Source organism: Nyctereutes procyonoides, unplaced genomic scaffold (genome assembly GCF_905146905.1).
Source record: "Nyctereutes procyonoides isolate TBG_1078 unplaced genomic scaffold, NYPRO_anot_genome, whole genome shotgun sequence".
Taxonomy (NCBI): Eukaryota; Metazoa; Chordata; class Mammalia; order Carnivora; family Canidae; genus Nyctereutes; species Nyctereutes procyonoides.
In genome coordinates, this window is record NW_026575035.1 from 28,330,333 (window position 1) to 28,354,368 (window position 24,036).

General features: G+C 41.2%; 1 protein-coding gene across 1 annotated transcript; it reads left to right on the forward strand.

Annotated features, from left to right (window-relative positions):
• The first annotated feature begins 5,597 nt into the window (after positions 1-5,597).
• Positions 5,598-14,135, forward strand: CLXN (calaxin). Its single transcript, XM_055318342.1, has 6 exons — positions 5,598-5,712; positions 9,210-9,368; positions 10,081-10,185; positions 10,874-11,025; positions 11,301-11,405; positions 13,790-14,135. Exons 1-6 carry the CDS (start codon positions 5,655-5,657, stop codon positions 13,847-13,849), a joined length of 639 nt encoding a protein of 212 aa, XP_055174317.1. The 5' UTR covers positions 5,598-5,654; the 3' UTR covers positions 13,850-14,135.
• Positions 14,136-24,036: the final 9,901 nt, after the last annotated feature.

The following is a 24,036-nucleotide window of genomic DNA, read 5'->3' on the forward strand; positions in this document are numbered from 1 at the left end:
CCTAATGGAACCTGGAGTCAGGCTTCCTGCTCAGCTTCTCCCTCTCCTCCCTGCTCACTCTCTTCCCTGCTCATGCTCTCTCACTATCTCTGTCACTATCTCTGTCGCTATCTCTGTCTCTCTGAAATAAATAAAATCTTTAAAAAAATAGATAAAATAAAATAAAATACAGAAAATACATCACCACGGTTTTCTTTGTCATCCCCTAACAGTGAAAATATATCAGTGCCTGTTCAAGGTACAGCCTGTTCCAGGTCAGCCATTTGGTATATTACCCACCAATATGGGAGACAAGTTAAAAGAAAAATATCCCAAATTCCTCCCAACAGCAAAGCACAAATCTGGAATGAGAATCACAGGGAGTTTGAATGGCTGAAGGATAATGTAGCAACTTTGAATTTGCAGATGGACTCTTGGCTTTGCTTAGTTAATTTGAAATATTAAGCTAACATAAAAAGATATCATGACACTTTAGACTGATGAGAGATCACAGTTTTTTGTAGGTCAAAAAAGATCAATTGCTAAAATTTTTATAAGGTTGAGCCTAGTGAAGAGGCTGTGAGAATAGATGAAAATCAAATTTTATTTTTGTTTTCAAGAATCACAAAGCCAGAAGGATCCTTAAAGAAAATTAAGTCCAACTTTCTTATTTTAAACCTTATGCTTGTAGGATTAGGCATGAATGAAAGTAGTTGAAAACCCTGAAATATCAATAGGATAAATGAGATAGAAGCTTATTTTATTTTAAGATTTTATTTATTTATCTGAGATAGAGAAAGAGAGAACACAAGCAGAAGGGGGTGGGGGAGGTGGAGGGAGAGGGATAAGTAAACTCCCTGCTGAGCAGGGAGCCTGATCCCAGGACCCTGGGACCACAGCCTGAGCCCTAGTCAGCTGCTTGGCCGACTGAGCCACCCAGGGGCCCTGAGAGAACCTCATGCTACATTTCTGTCCAGGAGTGCCTATTGTGTAAGAGACACAGCCCCTTCTACTTTGCCCCTCCACTCTGAGTGGCCCCAAGTTCCCAGTGATCCACATAGTCTAAGATGGCTGCTGAAGCTCCAGACATCAAATACACAGGGGCTGGTTGGAGAAGAGGCTTACACAGCAGGCAGATGTGAGACCTTGAACTATGGAAACTGTACTATATGGGCATAGACATTGTCTCACAGGCAGTGAGAAGGCATTTCTCACTATGGAGCAGAGGGTAGACATGGTTGGATTTGTATAAATCCTTCTGGCAGCTCTCTGGATGGCTTGGAGAAGTGGGCTAATGCAGGAGCTTATTGAGAGAGAACAGATGGATGAGACAGGAGGTGTGCACTGAGGCAGTGAGCACAGCCCACACTTTCTGAGAAAGCTGATAAAGAAAGGAAGAAAGAGATGATGCAGGCCAACGGGATTGATTTCCTTCCAGCTGCAAACAAGTGGGTATGAAAACATGGGCAGCCTGTGCTGTGGGGTGTGTACAGAAGAAGCAGGCTTCAAAGGAGACATGGGAAGAGATGGCTGTGTGCACAGATGATGGATCATGTAAGGTAACTGTTCACAATTGAAAAAATATTTGTTAAGCATGGTTCAAAGGGGTCAGAGAAATCTAGGCTAAGAAAGAGAGTTGATGGGGGTAAAATCATTTGGAGATAGGCAATTCTAGGAGCTTCCTTTCCTCTGAGTGATCAAGAACAATGGTTGAGAATGTGGTTCCAGGGCCTGGTTTCAAATATTTGGACTGGTCCAGGTCATTTTCTGGTCAGCATCGGCTCACAGAGCCAGGTGGTGCCAGGCCTGGTTGCTCCAGAAAGCTACCTGGCACTCTAGGTTCCCTTGGAACTACCTGGCCCCGTTCATAACCAAATAACACCACTGCCATGACCTAGCCCTGGGTACCCATGACCCAGCAATCAGTAAAAAGGAGCATGGCAGGACCCATGGGATTTCTTGTTTGGCCCTGTGAAACAGAAACAGCTTTCTTATTCAACCTGCTGACATAATGGCTGTTGCAATGATTACTTCTCATGTATCACATCTTAATTCACAACTACATAAGATGTAAGAATATTATCCTTAGTAAACCTTAAGTATTTGCATTTACCACCAGTCACTTGATCATATTTTTTTAAATGTTATCTAGAAATATGTTAACACCAATAAATGTCAGTATATTTTGGGAATACAAAAATTTATTTTATTTTTTTATTTACTATGCCTTCACAGGGGCTCTCCACAATGGGGTTGTTGCAAGGGAACTGAGGACTCATCCTTGCTCAGGCAAATTCTCATGCTCCCCCTCCCTTAGCACAAATAATAGAACATGGACCGTGTTAACCAAACTTCAAAGATATAGACAGAGGGATGATAGATACAGAGATCCAGAGATGAAAATAGTCATAAATATAGGGAGAGAGAGAGAGAGAGAGAGAGAGAGAGAGAGAGAGAGATTATGTAATTTACAGTCTAGTGGGGAGACGAGATCAGAGAAAGAAAGTAATCATGGTAGCAAGTGCTAGAAGGAATTGGGGTCCTGAGGCAGAGAATGAGGGTTGGGTAGAGAAGGATTCACTTTACACAGGGAAGTAAAAAACTCTCCCAAGAGTTGCCTTTGGAGATGGGTGAGGAATGTAGAGTTCTGGGGCAGACAGCTGGGTGGCTGGAGGTACACTGAAGGCAGGTTGTCACACAGGGTAGCAGCAAAGACAAGTGGCAAGAGAGAGTAGTAGAGATTCAACCACCCAAACAGTTGGCTAAAATCACCTCCAAATTTCTCATCATTCTCTCTACACAATAAAATTGGTAAAATTGAATTTGTTATGTAGATAACTAACCTTTATACTAAAGGTTTGTAATTGACTTGAAAATCAATTCTATGAAAAAAAAAAAAAGAAAATCAATTCTATGATGTCATTTCCTAAACTGCTTCCAAACGCCTTTATCATAAAAGGTCCTCATGAAGTAAAAGACTTTAATCAATTCAAGGCTCAAGCTATTTATCATGGCAAAACTCCAATTAATTGTGAGTCAAAGGGAAGACAGTTTTGCATGAAAAATTAAAGGAAACATTTATAGCACTGATAGTCACTTTACTGTACTTTTATATTTATAAAAACATCCGTTACAAAGTGGAATTTTGGAAAGTTCTGTGATCTTATCATGCAGAGTAAAATTTGCATACAGTACAGATTAAATAGGGTTTTTTATTATCCTATTATTGATTGATTTGATATGAGGTAACTGTTCAGGCTTAATTACTTACTCTGAAAAAGCCCATGAGAGAGGAAGCAATCCTGTGTCTACTCAACACAAGCAACTGAAAACTACAAATAGGAATTTCAATTTGCTTTGAAATGAGATTAACTAACACTATCAGGCCTATAGCTTGTTTCTGAAGTCTAAAAATATTAAGTTCAAAACTTCACAGGAATGTAATCAACGCACTGAAGTTTCCCAGTATGTTGAGAAAACGCTCCCCTACCAAAGGCTTTGTCCACTCTCTTAGAGAAGTAAGTTTCACATAACAATGCATTTGGAAATTTTTCACTAAAAGAAGAAAGAACTTGAGGAAGGGGAGAAACAGGAAAAGAGTACCACAAAATGTTCTTAGCAGATTAAAGGATTTTTGCCTGGTAGAAAAGATTTGACGCTTTTGATCTCAATCTTCTGTGGTATTCTCCTTACATCCTTTTTTCTACTTTAAGGGAAGATGGCTGCTGGGTCCTAAGCCTGAAGCTTGTGAAGAGCTGATTAGCCCAGCCATAGATGCTCACCAACAAGCTTTCAGGGTATGATGTCTGTGAAAACACCTGGACATGCCCATCCGTGTGCTTCCCACGGGTGGAGACCTGCTCTCTAAGACATGCCAGCACAGAATCTGATCAGAACACCTAATGCATGGTTTTTAACAGACCTGCCAGCACAAAGACTGGTGGGGCCCATGGCTTCTCTTATTTACTACTGACAGCCACTCTTTTGGGTCCTTGCCTTTTAAAATGAGTACTGTAGTAATCTCTATAAATGAAATATTTACTATACAATACTGTCATTGAACAAAAGTCACTAGGGTTTCACAGGTGAGTGTAATTAGAATGTTTGGTTCTTTCCATTTTTTTTCTCTACAATCTGATTAGAAGTGTCACGGCTGCTAGACAAGAGGACATATAGGAGTATTATGTAACCAGAGAATGGTTGCAAACTCAAAATCGTTATCATTTCCTATTGGTTAACTGTTCTCAGAGAATTTGCTTTAGGATAACACAGTGCCTGCCTTCACGGAGCATCCTTGACTCAGGTTTCAAACAGCATCCCAAACCTTCATTTGACAAACACACAAATGACACAAGGAGACAAACTCAGAGACCTCAATACTGGAACTATTTCATTCTGGACTGTTACTCATGGAAGGCCGAATTTTTCTTTCAGTCTAATGATGACACTACATATACTATGAAATAATTTGTTGTCTTATTTATTTGTGAGAGACAAAGGCAGAAAACTAGTCGAGGGGATGGGCAGAGGGAGAAGAACAAGCAGACTCCCTGCTGAGCTGGACCCTTTGTAGTGCTTGATCCCAGGACCATGAGATCATGACCTGAGCTAAAGCCAAGAGTCAGCCCTTAACCGACTGGGCCACCCAGGCACCCCTGAAATAATTTGTTTTCAAAAGCATTTTCCCATCTGAAATAAAACAAGTAGACACCCTGGAGAATACTGCAGGATTCGTGCTACTGGCCGAGCTATCCCATTCTATTGCTGTCTTAATTCAAAGAGGGTCCCACCTGTGGTTCAGAAGAGCAGAAAGTCCTCCCACATTAAAGGACACAGACTCATCTTTCAAATAAGTAAAGGTCCAAATTTACTAGGATATTTTTCAGAAAATAAAGGTCTTCGAAAAGTAGCCCCACACAAAAGTGGCAGTTGTCAGCATGGCTCTTGGGGAGTTTGCCTTTTAACTAGCTCAGCATTGCCGATGGCTTTTTCCCCGGATTCCACCCACAACCTCACTTCCACCTCTAAGGATGAAGGAGGGAGGGAAGAAGGACTATTCCAAGTTACTTTTGCTCCCAACACCACCACCAAATCTTAAGGGCATCTCGTTCCAGGCCACTTCCAGGCAGCAGAGCAGAAGCAGACAACCAAGAGAGCGATTGGGCTTTAGGGGCCAGCTCCTCGCCCTCTTACATCCCGCCAAACAGTCCCGGGGGGTCACGCACCTGCTGGTTCTTGAAGCTCCTGCAGCTTCCCCCATCTCCCAGACGATTTCCAGTCTCACCTGGTGTGACGCTCACCATCCAAAGTATCCCTCCTGCAGAGAGCACGTGTGTTTTTAGACCTTGGGCCACACTGCGGTGCAGCAAAGGGGCTGTGAACCCAGGGCACAGCCACAAAATTAAAACTCCCAAGTCCGCGCACTGCTGCCCCGCAGGGACCCTCGGCGGGCGGCGAGCCCAGCGCAGCAGCCAATCAGCGGCCGGCCCGGCGTTGCCATGGCCACGCTGTGTTTGTGTGTGTGTGTGTGTGTGTCCGCGGCGCCCCGCGGCAGCCAATCGGCGGCCGGCCCGGCGTTGCCATGGCACCGGCCTGCGTGGGTTCGGGCGCGCGGCTGGAGCGCCTGCCCGCAGCCCGGCCCAGAACCAGCGAGGGTCCGCTCGCGCCCCGCCGGCATGAACCGCAAGAAGCTGCAGAAGCTGACGGACACCCTGACTAAAAACTGCAAGAACTGTAAGTAAGGAAGCAAGCGCTGGATGAGCAGAAGTTCCTGGTTCGTAGGGCGGCGTAGCCGTGCTTGCCCAGGGTCTTAAGGACCGGAATGCGGGTACCCAGCATCTGTGTACTCCCACACAGGCTCCAAGTCGCTCTTCGAGCCCTCTGCTTCTCTTACCTTCCCACTGCAGAGCCTTCCACCTCTATTTCCAAGCACCTTTTCCATTATAGAATCGTTGTTCGCATACTGCCACAACAGGTGTGGTTGCAGCCTCAGAGAGTACTGAACCCCACCCCACCGGCCCCAAGAAAACTAGCACAGCCAACATATCCCTGCTTTTTAGCTCCTTGTTGTGCAAATAAACTGGCAGGGTCCAAGTTTTGAGAACTTGCCAGGAGATGCGTAAGGGGAAATTGGTTGTCAGTAGCTGGACATCCTCAGGAAAGATGAGTCGAAGTGGCACATCTCAGAGCAAGGAAATGTGTCTCGAGACCAAAGAGTCCCACAAAAGCTAAAACACAGCAAAGCATCTGCTCAGTTGCTGGTGGGGTTGTGAGGTGAAGGAGACTTTGTAGGTGACAAAATGAGCGCCTATTAAAGATATCTGCTCCAATCACACATTCCAAGACGTAGTCCTAGGATTTCATAGGTAACTTTACAGTTGTACCCAGACTGAGAAACAGAACTGTACTTGGTCAAGGAAACCCGGATATGGTTTAAAATGAGAAAGATACTGTCTGATAAGCAAGCTTATAAATTGTGTTGCTGATTACAAACTAATGGCCACTTGAGAAATTAGGAGAAGCCATAATTCCAGTACTACCTCCACTGTGCAAAGGAGGGACAGGTATAATGTAGTTCTAGAGCTTATAGGATCTGGTGCCTTCTAGGCGTATTTAGTATCTAATGTAATGGGTGGTGGGGCACGCTCCCTTGGTGAAGTGGCACTGTACATAAAAGTTATGGTGTGTTTAAATGCCTCAAACTTCTTAGAAGAAAGTCATCCTATATATTAAGGTATTATTATGGTTATTATAGTGTGGTCTTGTTCTGTTGTTGTTTTTCTCCGAATCCATTTCAAGGAAAAGATCAAATCTTAAACATCTAGAGAACATTTTGAATAAGCAATGCAATAACTGATATACACAGTTTGATTTAGTACCCGTTCAGTAAGTACACCATGAATTGCAAACAGTCATTCTGTGAACAATCAAAAGGTGAATGTATTAAAAGATAAGTGAAAACCTGGCAGTAAAAAAAAAAAAGTCAAGTCTTTGATTTTTGTCCTTACATAAAATTCTTAAAGTGGGCCTTAAAAACCTTGATGATTACCAGGTAAATACTATAGAAATAGTTACAAGTCATGGGCATTATAATTAAAAATTTTTTTAATGGAGAACTTTTCCCCTAAAGTCAAATTTCCTTTTAGTTGCCAGTTGTAATCCCACTAGGATGAAATGGATAAGTTCTGTAGAATCAGAGAAAAAAATACCTTAAGTGATTGCCCACCATTCTACAGAAATGATCTGCAGAACACACTTAGACCAATCCAAAAAGATGAAAATCCATTCTTGAATTTCTCTTAATTTAATTTAGTATTTTATTCTGGAATTTAAGAAACATTTCAGCAAGTAAAACTTTCTTGTGGCTAATCCTGGATCCTTTGGGTAATAAATTAAGATAATATTCTTTAATTTTCATTTTAGCCAAGATGGAAATATGGCTAATAAACAACCCCTCTGCTAAAATTTCATATACATGAGCATCATTCTTAATACAGGCTTTTCTTCTCCAATTACTAGCAAGCTCTTTTATTTTTGGAGGTTGTGTGTGTGTGTGTGTGTGTGTGGTTATATATATATATATAAAACAAAAATTTACCATTTTAAGTGTATAGCTCTGTGACATTAAATACATTCACATTGTTGTGCAGCCATTACCAACATCCATCTCCAGAACTATTTCATCTTTCCCAGCTGAAATTATGCCCATTAAACTATAACTCTTCACTTCTCCTGTCCGCAGTCCCTGGCAACCACCATTCTACTTTGTATCTGTGAATTGTACCATGCTTGATACATTATATAAGTGATACCATACAATATTTGTCCTTTTATATCTGACTTATTTCACTTAGCAGAATGTTTCAGGCTTCATCTGTCTTGTAACATGAGTCAAAATCCCCTTCCTTTTCAAGGCTGAACTGCATGCATATACTACATTTTACTTATCCATTCATCTCCTGATGGACACTTAGCTTACCTTCAGCTTTAAGGCTATTGTGAATAATATTGCTATGAACATTGATATACAACTGAGTCCCTACTTGCAATCCTTTTAAGGACATACCCAGAAGTGAAATCACTGGGTTACACAGTATTTCTATGTGTAATTTTTTTTAAGAACTGACATGTCATTTTCTACATCAACTAACAGCTCTTTTTAAAATCATAACCATTACATTGTTTTCTACTATTTAACCACTTTTTTTTACTAAATCATTTATTTCCCCAAATTTTCAATATTCCTTCTAAATTGTGTTATCCCATACCAGAAATCACACTCAAGCCTGTCCTGACTTGTAGATCGAGGCATTATTTCTCCATTCCTATCTGCTGTCATCTTTTATATACACACAGATTTCATCATTGTGTTTTAAAGTACTGAAGCATAATTTTGTTCTATTTTGAAATAAAACATTTCTCATCGTCCACCTATACTTCATATTTAAACTCACTTTTATGCCAGGCAATAACACTTCCACCTATGTACCTCAAATGGGAATTGGAGCACAAATAATTAACTCAGCATTTATAAATACTCTGTGCATTTATGTGTATGGGCCAGAATATATGTCCATATATTTATTTTCAATAAAAATTCCCTTCCTCCAAAATACTAAATACCTACATGTTAATTTTCACATCAGGTACAATAAGAACCATAATGGGTGCTGGAATATGGTTAAATGCTTCTTTATTGGAAAATAGGTTTCTGATGTCCAAAATCTGGCTTACTGATTTAACTAAGGCTGATGTGAAGTTAAAATTGTTGCCTAGTGTTCAGGAGTCTGGTATCTATCTCCAGGCAAAAGCTTAGTTGTAAATATCATAAACGCCTATAAGCAAAGTTACCATTCTTAAGCATTACCTTGCTTACTTTGGATTGCACCTCTACTGCCTTTAAAGTTCAGCATCTGACCTCATAATCGTTATTCAGGTAACTTGGCTATTATTCTTTTCTTCCTAAATGTGACTGAATTTAATATTCAACTCCTCTTTGGAGGAAATGCTCTAGAGAAAGAGAATATTTTAGAAGAGAATCCTCTGTAGTGGCCATCCTTTATTAATTTAGTTAATTTTATTAATTTAAGGGTCATGAATCTTAAAACAGGATGGTCTTCTGTTGAAAACTAATATTTGATGTCCTTGATGTCTATAAACTCAATAATGCAAAATTTAAGTTAGAAATAAAGGTTTAAAATGCATTTTTGTTATATCTTATTTCTTCACAGTTAATAAATTTGAAGTGAAATGTCTTATAGATCTTTTTTATAATTTGGTGGGAGAAGTAACAGAGCGGCAAGGTATCACCATTGGACTAGATCGCAATGCATTTCGAAACATCCTGCACATGACATTTGGAATGACAGACGATATGATTATGGACAGAGGTAAGAAGACATACAATATTCAAATAGGCCAGATCCAGCCATAACTGGGAAAAAAAAATCTTGGAATTTAGACATATTCTTGATAGGAAGTTTAATGTTCTTAATTCCCAATTTCACTTGAATATAAAAAATCAATTTGTATGTTAGGGAAGCGTCGTAGTGAGGGTGACTCTACCCACTCTATTCTGTGTATTCAGGAAGAGGACAAAGTCCAGCTTGAATAATTAGATTTTCCTTACTTTATACCCAAAAACCTAAAATATTTCTATTTCTACTTAGTAAATATAATAATGAAAACAGTGGCTTTAAAAGGACATATAGATTTCCTTATGTCATCAAAAATATTTCAGTAAATTTAAGTTATAACTTTATCATGTAATAGCATTAATTTTCTTGAGTAAGAAAAATATAAAATTACATATTTTATGTCAACATATCAACACATTTAATATACAATATATTCACATATTAGTAATCATTGATTACTCAGAACTTACTTTGTTTCCACAAAATATGAAGAGAAAGTGTGAGAGTTTAAATAAAAGAGTTTTCCAATGTTATGATGTGTTAGTTTTCCTCCTTTGTCAAATGAGAATGGTGGACCATCTTATCCTGGAGTTTTGTCCAAATTTTAAAAGTGAATAGAACCAGTGTAAATATATTACTGAGAACAAAAATGCAGCACAAGTATTATGTTGTGCTTCTTTCTTAGTATTCCGAGGTTTTGATGAGGACAACGATGGTTATGTAAACGTATCAGAGTGGATTTATGGATTATCAGTATTTCTTCGAGGAACTTTGGAAGAAAAAATGAAATGTAAGATTTCAGGTTGTCCTGAACTTTTTACTTTAGGATTAATGTATCTAAAGAACTTATGTCCATTGTCTTCCAATGTGGCCATTGAAATAGGTTTGTCTTTCGGTTGGTTGGTTTGAATCCCCATTAGCCTCTCCTACAGAGCAAATTCAAGTCAGTTATAAAGATTGAAAGAAAAAAATACAAAGGAAAATCAAGAGATTCTGAGGAGTAATTCATGCGAAGCAAGACTGCATAAGCATGAACTATATATGCTAAGTACATATGCATTTATGTATTAAGGTACTAAATATTTTACATATTTCATTACCTGCATTGTTAAACATGGAAGTAGAGAACACTGATTCAAGTGCTCTGATTCTTAGTTAATTCTTAATTCATTCTGATGAACTCTGTGTAAGGATCATATTTCAGTCAGTTTTCTAAGAATTTTAAGATGAAATGGTCAAATCATTGTTCCTTGGCTTTCTTATTCATAGCTGAGTGAGTGTAAGGAGCCATTTTCTAAGGGTTGTTGACTATATTCAACAAATAGACATTAAACATTGGCCATGGAAATTAGATTGCACTAAGTCCTGCAGGGTTGACACGGACATCCACAATACAGACTTTGGCCTTGAAAATTTTATCAGAGCAAATGTTCCCTTAGTCATAGTATCAAATTCATAATTGGTTATTTTTTTAAAAGATTGCTTTGAAGTGTTTGATTTGAATGGTGATGGATTCATTTCAAAGGAAGAAATGTTCCATATGTTGAAGAACAGCCTTCTCAAACAGCCATCTGAAGAAGACCCTGATGAAGGAATTAAAGATTTGGTTGAAATAACACTTAAAAAAATGGTAAATATGGGAAATGTAGGGTTTTATATTGACATTCATAGGCCAGAATGGGATAGAATTAAGAATTCAACTTGTAGTAACTATCAGTTACTTGTTTGGTGAAATAAAACACTTATATCATGTTTTTTTATTATAAGATTAAAAATTCTTTTCAATTTCATTAGTTTCTCATTTTTCCAACATCTTTCTTCTGTCAACACTTGACCATGAAAAGACAGGTTTGTTTGTGATAAGTGCTGTACATGTTGACTGATGCATGGCTGGTCAACTCCTAGGACCATGACCATGATGGGAAGCTGTCTTTCACAGACTATGAACAGGCTGTGAGAGAAGAGACCCTTCTACTGGAAGCTTTTGGACCATGTCTACCTGATCCAAAGGTAATGACATTACTTTCACTGAACAGTGACCCATATATAATATAGGAACAGCAACCCAGGACTTCTTGGTTTGGTGAGTGGAGTATCAGATGAATTACATTCACCCACAGAGAATAGCTTCTGAGTAAACCAACTGAAGAAGAACCTGCTGATTCATTTCATAGTAGTACTATAGCCTAATGCGATTTTTTCCCGTTCACAAACTCATCCATTCATATAGGAAGCAATTCTTAAAGCATAATGTATTCCAGAAACACAGATGAAAGGCTCCAAGTCTGCATTCAAGGGCTAATATTTTCCTGAGAAAAGCCAATGGGAAAATAAGTACACAACAGTGTGATAAGTATTACTGTAATAGTAAGGGCTTGTTCAGTGCTTCATCTATGCCAGGCAGTATTTTAAGTACTGCCCCATATTACTTCATTTAATCCCCCTAACAATTCTATAAAGGATGTAGTATTATTAATCCTCATTTTATAGATGAAGCAGCTGAGTCTCAGAGAATTTGAACAAGTTGTCCAAGTTCAGTCATCAATTATGGAGTACTGCAGGCAGTCCCTTGAGTTCATAGATATGTGTAGTAGAGTGTTGCAGTAGTCCATGGCATTTAATCCAGCTGTATGGAATCACTGGTGAATGGCTGGTAGGACAAGGAAGGCTTATCTGAGTTGTTAGGCCACAATCGTCAGTCAGGTCAAAATGGAGAAGATCAATAAAAATGAGGGAATGGCATATGCATGAGGGTGGGGAGGGGAAAGAGAAAGAAAGACTGTATTAGAAGAGCATTCAGTGTGGTATGAGACTGATGTTGAAGCTGGAAGTGCTTAGAAGAGCTAAGTCCAGTGGAGATTGGAGCTTAAATTTTGTCTTGAAGGCCATGAGGATTCATTGGAAGATTTTTAAGCAGGTGGATATTAACATGCCCACCTTCCCAATCTCTCGTCTATATCTCTAGTTGTCTACTCAACATGTCCAGTAGATAATCTGAGTAAACGCTTGGTTTTCTCCTAAAAATCACTCCTCCCTCATCTTCCCTACCTCAACAAATGACACCCCTGTACAGTGTTTCGGTCAAAAGATGTGAACCACTCTTAATTTCCCTCTTAGAGTACTATCAGCTACTACTTAAAAATATATCCTTGAATATAACCTCTTCTCCACATGTCTGTGTTTGCCAACCTAAATCAAGCTGCCACTCAGTCATCCTGCCTCAATCATTAGCTTTCTTCTACTCTTGACCCCTACTGACTATTCCCCCACAATCTAGTATATTTGTAAACACAAATTATGTCATGCCCCTCCCTTGCCCAAAACCCCCAGTGCATTCTGAAGTCTATTCAATGGCCCCCTTTTCTCTCTCCAACTGTGGTCTCCTACTATATTCTCAATGGAGGGCTCCTGCCCTGGAGCCATAGGTGCCTTTGCACTTCTGGTAGCCTGTGTCTAAGCATCCTGTCCCTAGACCTTCACATGCCTCAGACCCTCACTCCATTCATTCTCTGTGCAGATGCCATCACCATCTTAACTACTATGCCCCTTCCACTCCTCACCACTGTGTCTTTCTACTTCATGGTCCTTATCATTATATAGAATATATTTTCTGATTTGCTTATTGTCTGTCTCAACACATGGATGGGAAAGGAAAGAAAGGAAAAAGAGAAGGAAGGAAGGAGGAAGGAAGGAAGGAAGAAAGGAAGGAAGGAAGGAAGGAAGGAAGGAAGGAAGGAAGGAAGGAAGGAAGAGAACTTACCTTAATCCATACCTACTTCTATTTTCTGTCCAATGGCTTTCTTTTTCATAGTCAAATGCTGTAAGAGAATTATCTACATTTGTGACCTACACTACCATGGCATCTTCAGCACACTCCTGAAACTGTTCTTGCTGAGGTCACCACTCCCTACTTGTTAATAAATCCCAAACATAGGTCTCTTGGCTTCTTGTCTTGCTGTACCACATCCCTTCACCACCCCAGCTCTCAGTGTAGCTTCTCAGGTCCAGGGCTGTAGGCAGCACCTCTACTCCAGCTATAGCCTGGCTGTGACATCATGTGACCTCTTGGACTCCAGAGCCTTGGTTTGCTGACCCTATCACATCCTCCCTACAATGAAGTAAGCTCAGTTTCTGGCCATCCAGCCACCAGGTTGAAGGTTCTTAGCTGTGTCATATGCTCTTGTTCATCTTTGTGGCCCCAGACCAAGTGTCATATTGGAACATAGCATAGTCACCATCTCCAAGTGGAAAATGCATGAGTGTCACAAGTTCTTGGTCCCCACTCCTTTTCAGTTATCTTCTGGCTCTTCAGACATTAAGGAGACATACAGAACATTTTGTTTTTCTTACCGTTTTATGGAAGTCTGTACTAATTTGAACATGATTTTTTACAGAGTCAGATGGAATTTGAAGCCCAAGTATTCAAAGATCCAAATGAATTCAATGATATATGAATACCTAAATGTCTGTGTTGTCTCGAGTGAGTAAAAAAGGAGGTGCATGTGTATTGTTTATTTTTTCTACTTAGCTCAGAAAGATAACGTTGAATTGTGTGTTTGGGGTGGGGGATGGAGCTCACCAACAAGTATCATTCAACTTTGGTGCAAGATGCAAGCAAAATAAATAGACAACAAGAAGTCCCTTATTAAATGTTGGGTTTGGCAAAGACAAGTTAGCATTGCCAGATATTTTATCATATAGACTATGTTAAAGCATAAAACTATCATGAAAAAATAACTATTATAAAACATATTATAAAATGAATAGATTATATAATCATGAATGATGGAGGCAAATATTCTTCATATTAGAAGGATGCTGTGTATACATTTAAAAATCAGTGAAACTGGGGATCCCTGAGTGGCTCAGCGGTTTGGTGCCCAGGGCGCGAACCTGGAGTCCCGGGATCGAGTCCCGCGTCGGGTTCCCTGCATGGAGCCTGCTTCTCCCTCTGCCTGTGTCTCTGCCTCTCTCTCTCTGTGTGTCTCTCATGAATAAATAAATAAAATCTTTTATAAATAAATAAATAAATATCAGTGAAACTACCGAATTTCCTTTGGAGCAGTAAATAATGAAGACAGCAATAAAAAAGAATAACAATAATGGCATTTAGCATTTAAATGCCTCTCTGCTAGGCATTGAGGGACATTTAGAGGGCTGAAAACAACATGGAGCCTACTTCAATATAATGCATATTATTATTTGAGGCTTTGCCACAATAACCTGCACAGAGAGTGAGCATCTGAGGGCATGGGCCCCTGTACCCATCTTTATGTTTGTCACAGCAATTAGCACAGTCCTCAGCACACAATGAACATCATGGATAGAAAAGTAAGAAGATACAAGATAAATCCAAATACTTGGTGAGCGAAGGGGAAAGAAAAAGCTGGTTCTGTACATAATGGATGATGTGGCCACAACTTTCTATCTCTGGAGTCGCTCCAATGTTCCCCACCCCATTGCAGATGGCAGCAAAGCCCCCTCGCCTCCCCAATTTCTCCTGCCTCTCCACCTCAGCCCCATCCCTGTCCCCATCTCCCTGTCTGGGTGCACCTCGATGTCATCCTGCCACCTTTTGGGATCCCCTCAAGTAACCCTTACAGGAAGAACATCACATCATGTCCCACCAACAATGAACTCCTGAAAACAGAACAGCTTCCTCTCTGCCTCCTTCCATCCAACAGGTGCCTATAGGCATTGGATGCAGCATGAGAAAGATGGGGCCGACTTGGGTTTCTAAAGTTACTGTTTACTCCTGTCTTAAATGCATGCAAGCAGCTGAGAGAAGTATTATGCACATATCCCCTCTGTCCATATACAAATATTCAGAGGCTACTTGGGACATTAAATCCCTTTTGTTACTACATATGTGTCAAGCTTAAGCAAAAGAGTACTTTGTGTAAAAAAAAAAAAAATGGACTAGGGATCCCTGGGTGGCGCAGCGGTTTGGCGCCTGCCTTTGGCCCAGGGCGCGATCCTGGAAACCCGAGATCGAATCCCACGTCGGGCTCCCGGTGCATGGAGCCTGCTTCTCCCTCTGCCTGTGTCTCTGCCTCTCCCTCTCTCTCTGTGACTATCATAAATAAATAAATAAATTTAAAAAAAAATGGACTATTACAAATGAATGGAATAAATTATTCCATGAAATAAAAAGTATTTTACTGTCTAAGTATTTTCTTAAAATTTTAGATTCTTATATAGATGGACTTTGATACAATTTTTCTTTCTGTCTTGAGTATGTAGAAGTAGTGAAATACATAGTGCTTTTAATTTTTAAAGTTTATATTTTTTTATGATTACAAAGTAATAGAAGTTCACTGAAGACTATTTCAGAAGTTTAGGAAATTAAAAATTAAAATTAAAATATTCGGGATCCCTGAGTGGCGCAGCGGTTTGGCGCCTGCCTTTGGCCCAGGGCGCAATTCTGGAGACCCGGGATCGAATCCCATATCGGACTCCCGGTGCATGGAGCCTGCTTCTCCCTCTGCCTGTGTCTCTGCCTCTCTCTCTCTCTCTCTGTGACTATCATAAATAAATAAATTTAAAAAAATTTATAAAAATAAAATAAAATAAAATATTCATCAATATTCTGGTATAGATCCTTTCAGGTTTCTTAAGGCTTTTGAAAATATACCTATATTTTTGCACAGAGTATATCTATATTTTTTAGATGATCATATTGAAAATGCACTTTTGTAAGCTGCTTTTTTAATGGACCACTATCTCATGGCATTTTCTCAAATCAATTAATATTTGTTGTCAAGCCTGACTTACAATGGCTACCTGGCCTTCCGTTACACTTATTAAAGCACTCCCGTCATTGACATTTCAGTTGTTCCCACATTTCTTTTACAAATAATTCCCAAGTAAACTGTCCTTATGAATAAATCTTTTCATGTTTATCATTGATTGCTTGCTTATTCAGAGTTAGTTTTTAGAAGTGAATATTGGGTCAGAGTGTGAGGTTTCTAGCTTGTTGCCAGACTACCCTCCAGGGGCCTGCTGTGCCCCATACATGCGACGCTGATTCCCCTTCCTTGTGGTACACATTCTTTTAACCTCTTTGCTGATGTTGTGGGCCATAATTGACCATGGTTTTAATTTATCATTTAAAGAACTAATCTTATACATCTATAACTAAAATTTTTATTGTAGACTATGTAAAAATCGATTTCTATATGAATAATGCTATTTTATTACTTGACATGATTTAAAACTAAAAAGCCTATTTAGAAAAGTCTAAATAATTTTAGTGAAACTTAAGATAGTGTTGGTGCAGACTCATTAGCTCTGTTTGAGAGCTTCCCCGTACATTATAGAATATATCCCTTCTGCTGTTCCTCATCATATCTGCCCAAATCATTTCCTTCTGCAACTGTATCTGGATTTCCGGATTCTCTTAATTTTACTAACATAGCAACTCATAAATGATTTTAACATCGAGAATTCTCTCAACTTAATAGCAGGATCATCCAAGTACACAGAGTACCTTTGAGGAAAAGCCATCTCCCCTCTCACTTTGAGCTCTGTGGCCTGCTCTAGGCCTTGCCTGCCTGCTGGTAGTTTGCCCTGACTCCCAACTCCCAGGTACAGCCAACTTGGCTCAGCCCCATCTTTGCCTGTCTTTGAGTGGCTGGGTTAGGCCTACAGATGAGCAGTTATAATTTGGAGGGCTAATATAGACTTCCTCTCAATTGGCTCCTCAAAGCATTGGATTCCCCCTCTCCCAGTGCCCTGGGAGGACCAGCAGAAAACCAACCAGGCCCCTCTGGAAAAGGTACACATTGCATTGCTCACAGCATGGAGAACATCTGTCTGGGAAACAAGTACATTTTTTAAAACTACCACTGAAAACTGGTAGTCCTGCATTCTTAACCTGCAAATATCTTTGTGTACAAGATTGCACTTGTTAAGAAGCCAAGCCTGCAATTGCTTGCATCATAAAGTCATCCAAAACATTCACCAAGTTCCCACTTGGTGCCAAACCATGAGAGTGAATATAGTCTAGGTCAGTTGCCCTGCTTTCACCTCACTTGTGTTGAGAATTCTATGCCCTGTGACAGCTGTGTTATCACCTTTACTAGTTGGATGCACAGTTACAGTCCCTCTCCTGTCCTTCTCCACCCCTCCCCCAAAAAAGTTATATCATGTTTAATTAAAGGAGATTGTTAAAGGGAATTAAAATCAAATATATTTTGAAACTGTGAAGACAACAGTGTCTAGGAAAGGCTGCTCTGAGCCACTCCTTGGATTGTACATTTTCACTGACTGCATTTTATCTGTGTCTATTTCCTCACAGAATCACCCCCAGCTCTTCCACAGTTACCCAGAACTGATGGTAAATCTCACCTAGTGTGGCTAAGAAAGGATGGCAATTGCATTTGACATAGAGAGATTATTATAAATGGTCCATAATAAAATAGAAACTTGACCTATGTATATGTTAACTACAATTTGGCAAATCTTGAGTATTGGCTGGTAATATTTCAAAAAGAGGGAGAAGTGATACATTTATCTTTTTTGATTTAGTGACTGTTCTCTGTTAGAATGAAGCAGATGATCTCTTCAAATGTTTTCAGTCTCAGTTACCATTGAAGAAGGAGCCAACCACTATACATACCAAGCAAATCAAAGTCCCCTTCTCATGTGATGTCTCTCAAGGAAACTCTCAGTTTCGAAGGGGAGTGAAAAAGGAAGGCAGCCTAATAGTGAACTATCCTGTGTGAAACAAAGCATGCTTCCACATTTGAATGGCTTTATCAGAGTGCCATTAGCCTGAGCAGTAGTTAACTGCTTACAGTCCAATGGTTGGTAATTTGTGGTTTTCTGTGTACCTCCTGCCTCCTACCTAATCCGTCAAGAAAATATTCCTCCCCCTAAGACACACATCCTCTTGTTTATTTTCACCTCCCTCCTGCCTGTTAAGCTCTACACTACCCCTATTATGTGGCCCCAGCCAGACTCACAGAGAGTGCCCTGGGTGAGAAGCTTGTCAACTTAAAGGTTAATAAATTGGGTGAAATACAGGCTGTCCTCCCCTTAACCTGCGGTGCACCTTCCTGTCTCCTGTCCCCAACAACAAAGTCAGCCCAGAGCTGGGCAACAGTGAACCTGAAGATGCATGGAAGGAAGCAGAGGAATTTACAAGTTCTCCCTGCAAGAGACAGTTAGAGCTTGTGTCACTACCTCCTGGTAGGAGAGATTAGCACCAAAGCCCAGGGCAGTCCAGAAGAGTAATTAAAATCACTTGGTAAAGTCCTCCTTAATGATCCCTTCAGAGATACAATACAGTCAGAAAGTGAGATAAAACTATCCCCACAATCTCATTAATACATTATACAAAAATCCAATGAGCACTTTTGTTCTGGGCATTATGCTAAATACTTTATATTCATCTTACTCATTTCTCACAACTATCCTAAGAGGTAAACATAATCATTACTTACTATCTTCCTCCTACAGATTGAGGAAACTGGAGTTTAAGAAAATCAAGAAACTCTCTAAATATCCTAACCTGGTCAAGAATAAAGCCAAGATTTAGACCTCATCCAGTTCTAACATTGAAGACCTTCCTGTAAAGCAATATGTGCTCTTTTAGCCATATGTATTCCTGCGGTTTGAAATTACTGAGCACCCCTGCTTCCTAAAGAATCTTCAAATTGCCCCTTCAAGGCTCCCTGGTGGTGCTCTGTACTTGGCATGTTAGTGAGTGAGACCGTTGACAACTCTCTCCAAGGCACTGTTCTTATCTGAAATACCTTAGAGTTTTCTTTCTTTAGTTGAAATTTCCCATTTGGATGTGAAGGTGCCCACTTTGGGAACCAATAGGAATCTAGACATTGGACTGGGACCTTGCTTGTCAAGAGTCCACACATGGTGAATGGGGTTCATGAATAGTGGCCAAGCTGTCAGATTCTGTGGCTCCGGGGTCAGTACAAGATTAGAAGTGAGATGAGGGTCCACCAACCATGGAAGGAGAAAGCAGAGGCTGATACCATTGCTGATTTGTGAGGGAAAGGACAGAAATCCTTCAGGAAGGAGAAGAAAGGGCTGGACTCCTCAAATAAAGAATGTTTCTTAGGTCATCTTGGGTGATGTCAAAGAAAGATGTCTCTCTGAAGAAGAAGATGCCAATGATGAGAGGCCATGATCCAGTGGTGAACACCAGCAATTATGATGTAGCCCTTCCTGGTGCCAATAACTGGCCCAAGGATGCTAGGTAAGGCATAGCTGGATTTGTAGTCTTCCCAGACCCTGTTCTAGCTCCAACTGCCTCTAATTGTCACAAGGTATCACATGGCCTTGCACAGGTCACACAAAACTTTAAAAGTCTGATATAAGTGAAAAGTGGTGTGTATTTTGATGGGGACATTGTATCTGTCATCCAAACTGAAAATACTGAAAGGAGATGCTACGATACTGGGACAATGTAATCCCAGGTAAAGTGAGATGTATGGCCACCCATTTATAGGCTATAGCCTATTCAAATTATATTTGATGTGGGCACCTAGGTGGCTCAGTAGTTGAGCATCTGCCTTTGGCTCAGGTCGTGATCCCGGGGTCCTGGGATCGAGACCTGCATCGGGTTTCCCGTGGGGAGCCTGCTTCTCCCTCTGTCTGTGTCTCTGCCTCTCTCTGTGTGTCTCTCATAAATAAATAAAATATTTTTTAAAATCACATTTGATGTAAAATGGGAATAATACCTATTTCTGTGTCTCCATCACACAGGGTTTTTGTAAGAATTGAATAAGATAATGTCTATGGCATCATTTTGTAAACTGTGAAGTATGAGACAAATACATAGATTGATACAGGTATGCACTAGACAGTGGAATCTGTGCCCTGTCTTGGAGCATGCTTGTGTTCTCAGCAGGAGCTCATATATAATGATTCAATAAGAACAGCAACAACCTGGAAATGAGATACATTGATTAAATGTGTGCCATTGCTTGAGCTACTTAACCAGTTAAAGAAAGCTGAAGGACATATCTAAAAACATTTTTAGGGGGATCTCTGGGTGGCTCAGTGGTTTAGCACCTGCCTTTGGCCCAGGGCGTGATCCTTGGAGTCCTGGATCGAGTCCCACGTCAGGCTCCCGGCATGGAGCCTGCTTCTCCCTCCTCCTGTGTCTCTGCCTCTCTCTCTTTCCCTCTCTCTCTATGTCTATCATAAATAAATAAATCTTTTAAAAAATATTTTTAGTAATGTATTTACAGAAATGAATCTCATGAAACTAGGATAAAACTTCAGTGTAAACTAGAATTTTGATGATTGCAGTTAATGAAATTATGTCTCCTATTAACACACACACAGAGTCTCTCTCATAACAAACTCACAGAAATACACATGGTGGTTTATTCCATTTAACAGACACATTAGAGTGTCTTGAATTTCTCTATCATCCTGTCTGGATACCACTAATTCTTTTTCTTTTAAATATTTTTTCTTTATTTATTTATGATAGTCACAGAGAGAGAGAGAGGCAGAGACACAGGCAGAGGGAGAAGCAGGCTCCATCCACCGGGAGCCTGACGTGGGATTCGATCCTGGGTCTCCAGGATCGCGCCCTGGGCCAAAGGCAGGCGCCAAACCGCTGCGCCACCCAGGGATCCCGGATACCACTAATTCTAAAGTAATTGGTACCATACTGTTAATGACTATAGTCCTGATTAACTACATTCAAGACTTGATGTGTTTGTTATGCTGGCTCTAAGATGCTAAAATATTAAAGAGAAATTAATAAGGTGCATGGTTTGTATGAAAGCATAGAAGTCAGAAAATCCACTGTGTAAACATGAACTTACATCCAAGTTATGTGAGCTCCAACCAGCCAAATTCACACCTTGGGCTACTTGCTATGTTCTTAAATTGGATAGTGTAAATTTGACTAAGGGCAAAACAGACTGCTGGGCTTGAATTTCTAAATATTACTTGGTACTGCATTTTGATTCATGCATATACAGAAAATAATACAACAGCCGTAAGAATTATAGTCAAGTTATTAACTAAGAAAGTGGGTGAATCCTCCTTATTTCCATGGACCCTGAAAATCCTCATGTTTGGATTTATGCATGTGTACGTGGCACTACATCTGATCTGCAGACTATATACTAGGCAACAAAAGGGATATGGGAAAAAGGACATTGTCTCTATCTGCAAGTAGCAAACCATCTAGGAAATCAGACTTGCTGTTGTCTTGGAGAAGAGGAGAAAGAGGAGAAAAAAGAAAGGAGAGAGGAGGAGGAGGAGATGGAAAAATAAAATGAACTGAGTAGGAGCAAATAGTGTTTATGGCATGACCTTTATAAAAGAAAACGGGTAAGAAGGAGAGTAAAGGGGGTTTGTGCTGGTCTCTCCTTTAATAGCCATGTTATTTCAGAAAATCAAGAGTCAGAGAGAAGAGAGACAACCTCCCTTGCAGAGTGTGTTGAGAAGTCAGTGGAGTGGAGGAGCTATCATCAGGGCAAAGCAGGATGTGGAACAGGCCAGGGCCTGCACGCCCAGCACGAGGTATGTGACTGAGAGGCAGGGAGCTGGCCCGCGGCAGGTGCAGCACAGCCAGTGCCCGTCGGCCCCAGGAAAGGAAAACCTGCAGGTGCAGTTGGGACATGTCCTGAGCCTCCAAAGCCACGCGTTTTTCTGAATAGCTGTCCTATCTTCATTGTCTGCCTGCAAGATTATGGTTTGCAGTGGGAGGGGACGGGAGGGAGGGAGTGGTTTGGTGGAGTCTCCAGCTCTGGCGGCTTGGATGACACACATAGGCTGCTCCAGAAGTGAGGTGCAGTTGGAAGAGGCCAAGACTGGCCAAGGGGAATGTTGATGGTGGGGTCTTGCCCCGCCAGCCCCATGCAGCCTCAGGTCCCCCCAGGAGGGCTCTCCTTTCTCCAGAGGCTGTGATGGACATGGAGTTTGCTGGCTTCCACTCAGCACTGCCCTCCTGTCCTCCACAGGGAGCATCTTTTTCCTTTCTCCTTCAGCCTTCCGTGGGCTGAATGATTACCTTAGCACCCCAGAACTCAGTGCTCAAAAGCCCCAGAACTTCCTAATGCCACCCAGATTTTCTCTACACATCCCCAGGAACCAACCAACACAGTGTCATACCCACTGTTGGGACTCAATGTCCTTTGTTAAAGGACCTCTCAGCAACTCTCATGACCTATAATCAGAGGCAGTTGTACAAATAAGCAACTGCCATGTTCAGTTGGAAACAGGAGAAAGAAATGGAGCCATGTGTCTTTTGGAAATTCCCAACACTTGGTCAAGGTGAAACTCCCATCTGGTTCAGAAAGGTCTATTAGAGGGATCCCTGGGTGGCGCAGTGGTTTAGCGCCTGCCTTAGGCCCAGGGCACGATCCTGGAGACCGGGGATCGAATCCCACGTCGGGCTCCTGGTGCATGGAGCCTGCTTCTGTCTCTGCCTCTCTCTCTCTTTGTGTGACTATCATAAATAAATAAAAATTTTTTTAAAAAAAAGAAAGGTCTATTAGAGATGGGGGAAGATGTGTTAAGTATGAGAGCATTTTATATTTTTAGGAACTTAACTCAAGGGTCTAGTAGTTGCTATAGCAATGCCTGTGACCAAAAAAATGAGGAAGAATGGATGGTGGGGTAAGAAATTGTTCTATGACTGTATGTGCAACCAGGGAAAAGATATAGTGAGCCATAAAAGGCAGTGCTGAGGTATGAAGAAGCCTCCAGAACAAAAATTAGAGAAAACAGCAAGGAATAATCTGGTCCCTTCAAAACAGTACCCTAAAGAGTCATCCAAACCATGGCACAGTGCACTACATCTGGAAAGAGGCCAGGGGGAAGAAAGGGTGAGGAGTGTGGAGAGACTGCTGGAGGGGTTACAGAGGAGGACTAGGGACGCAGGCAGGTGTCCTGAAAAGCCATGTGCTAGGGAGGCTCTACACATTTGCTTGGATCCCTTCTCCCACATGCTGGCCTGTAGAGCTCCGGGCGGGAAGACCACATCTGGGTGGGTGGGGAGAGTTGCACCCGTGGAAAAGGGTGAGGGATTACTCTGGGTTGAATTCCTCCTTTCTCAGGTGACTGCATTCTGGCTGCCCCACACCTCCCCCTTTCATTCTTGGCCTGCCACAGTCCACCTGGGGCATGCAGGCAGCTGCTCCAACCACATGCCCTGTCAGGACCTGTTGCTTCCAGGGGAAGAATGCAGGAATATCAATTCCGTTCAAATGCTGAAAGGGGAGAGCCCTGCTTTGGGAGCTGTAGGGGTGTGAAGAGTTAAAGTACAAAATCAGAATATAGAACAATTTAAGCCTAGACCCCAGGATGGAGGGGGGTGGGGGATGGGGGGGTCGAATTGAGTCTCTTTGGTTGGTGAGCTCAAAGAACCAGAGGTGGTAGAACTCCTTTGCCTCCCAGCCCTGGGGGAAGGGGTATAGCACAGCACCCTTCTTCAGCAAGGCCTATGCTCCTGTCTGAGCTGGAGGGGTCCTGGGACTTGTGCCTTGTCCAATCCCAACACTCAGTATGGCACCCCCCCAGAACTTGAGCAGACATACCTTCTGATAGGGCTACTGAGCAGAGCACCATGCCAGGAAATGGGGTACCCTCCTTCAGAGCTCATGCACACACAGTATCCCCCCACACACCCTGAGCAGCCTTTGCATATACC

What these genes read in the sequence shown, in the direction of transcription:
- CLXN (XM_055318342.1), top strand. Translation starts at nt 5,655, where the DNA reads ATGAACCGCAAGAAGCTGCAGAAGCTGACGGACACCCTGACTAAAAAC. An exon ending in TTTGGAAGAAAAAATGAAAT is followed by an intron (nt 10,186 to 10,873) that starts GTAAGATTTCAG and finishes TTTTTTTAAAAG; the next exon opens with ATTGCTTTGAAGTGTTTGAT. An exon ending in AAATAACACTTAAAAAAATG is followed by an intron (nt 11,026 to 11,300) that starts GTAAATATGGGA and finishes GTCAACTCCTAG; the next exon opens with GACCATGACCATGATGGGAA.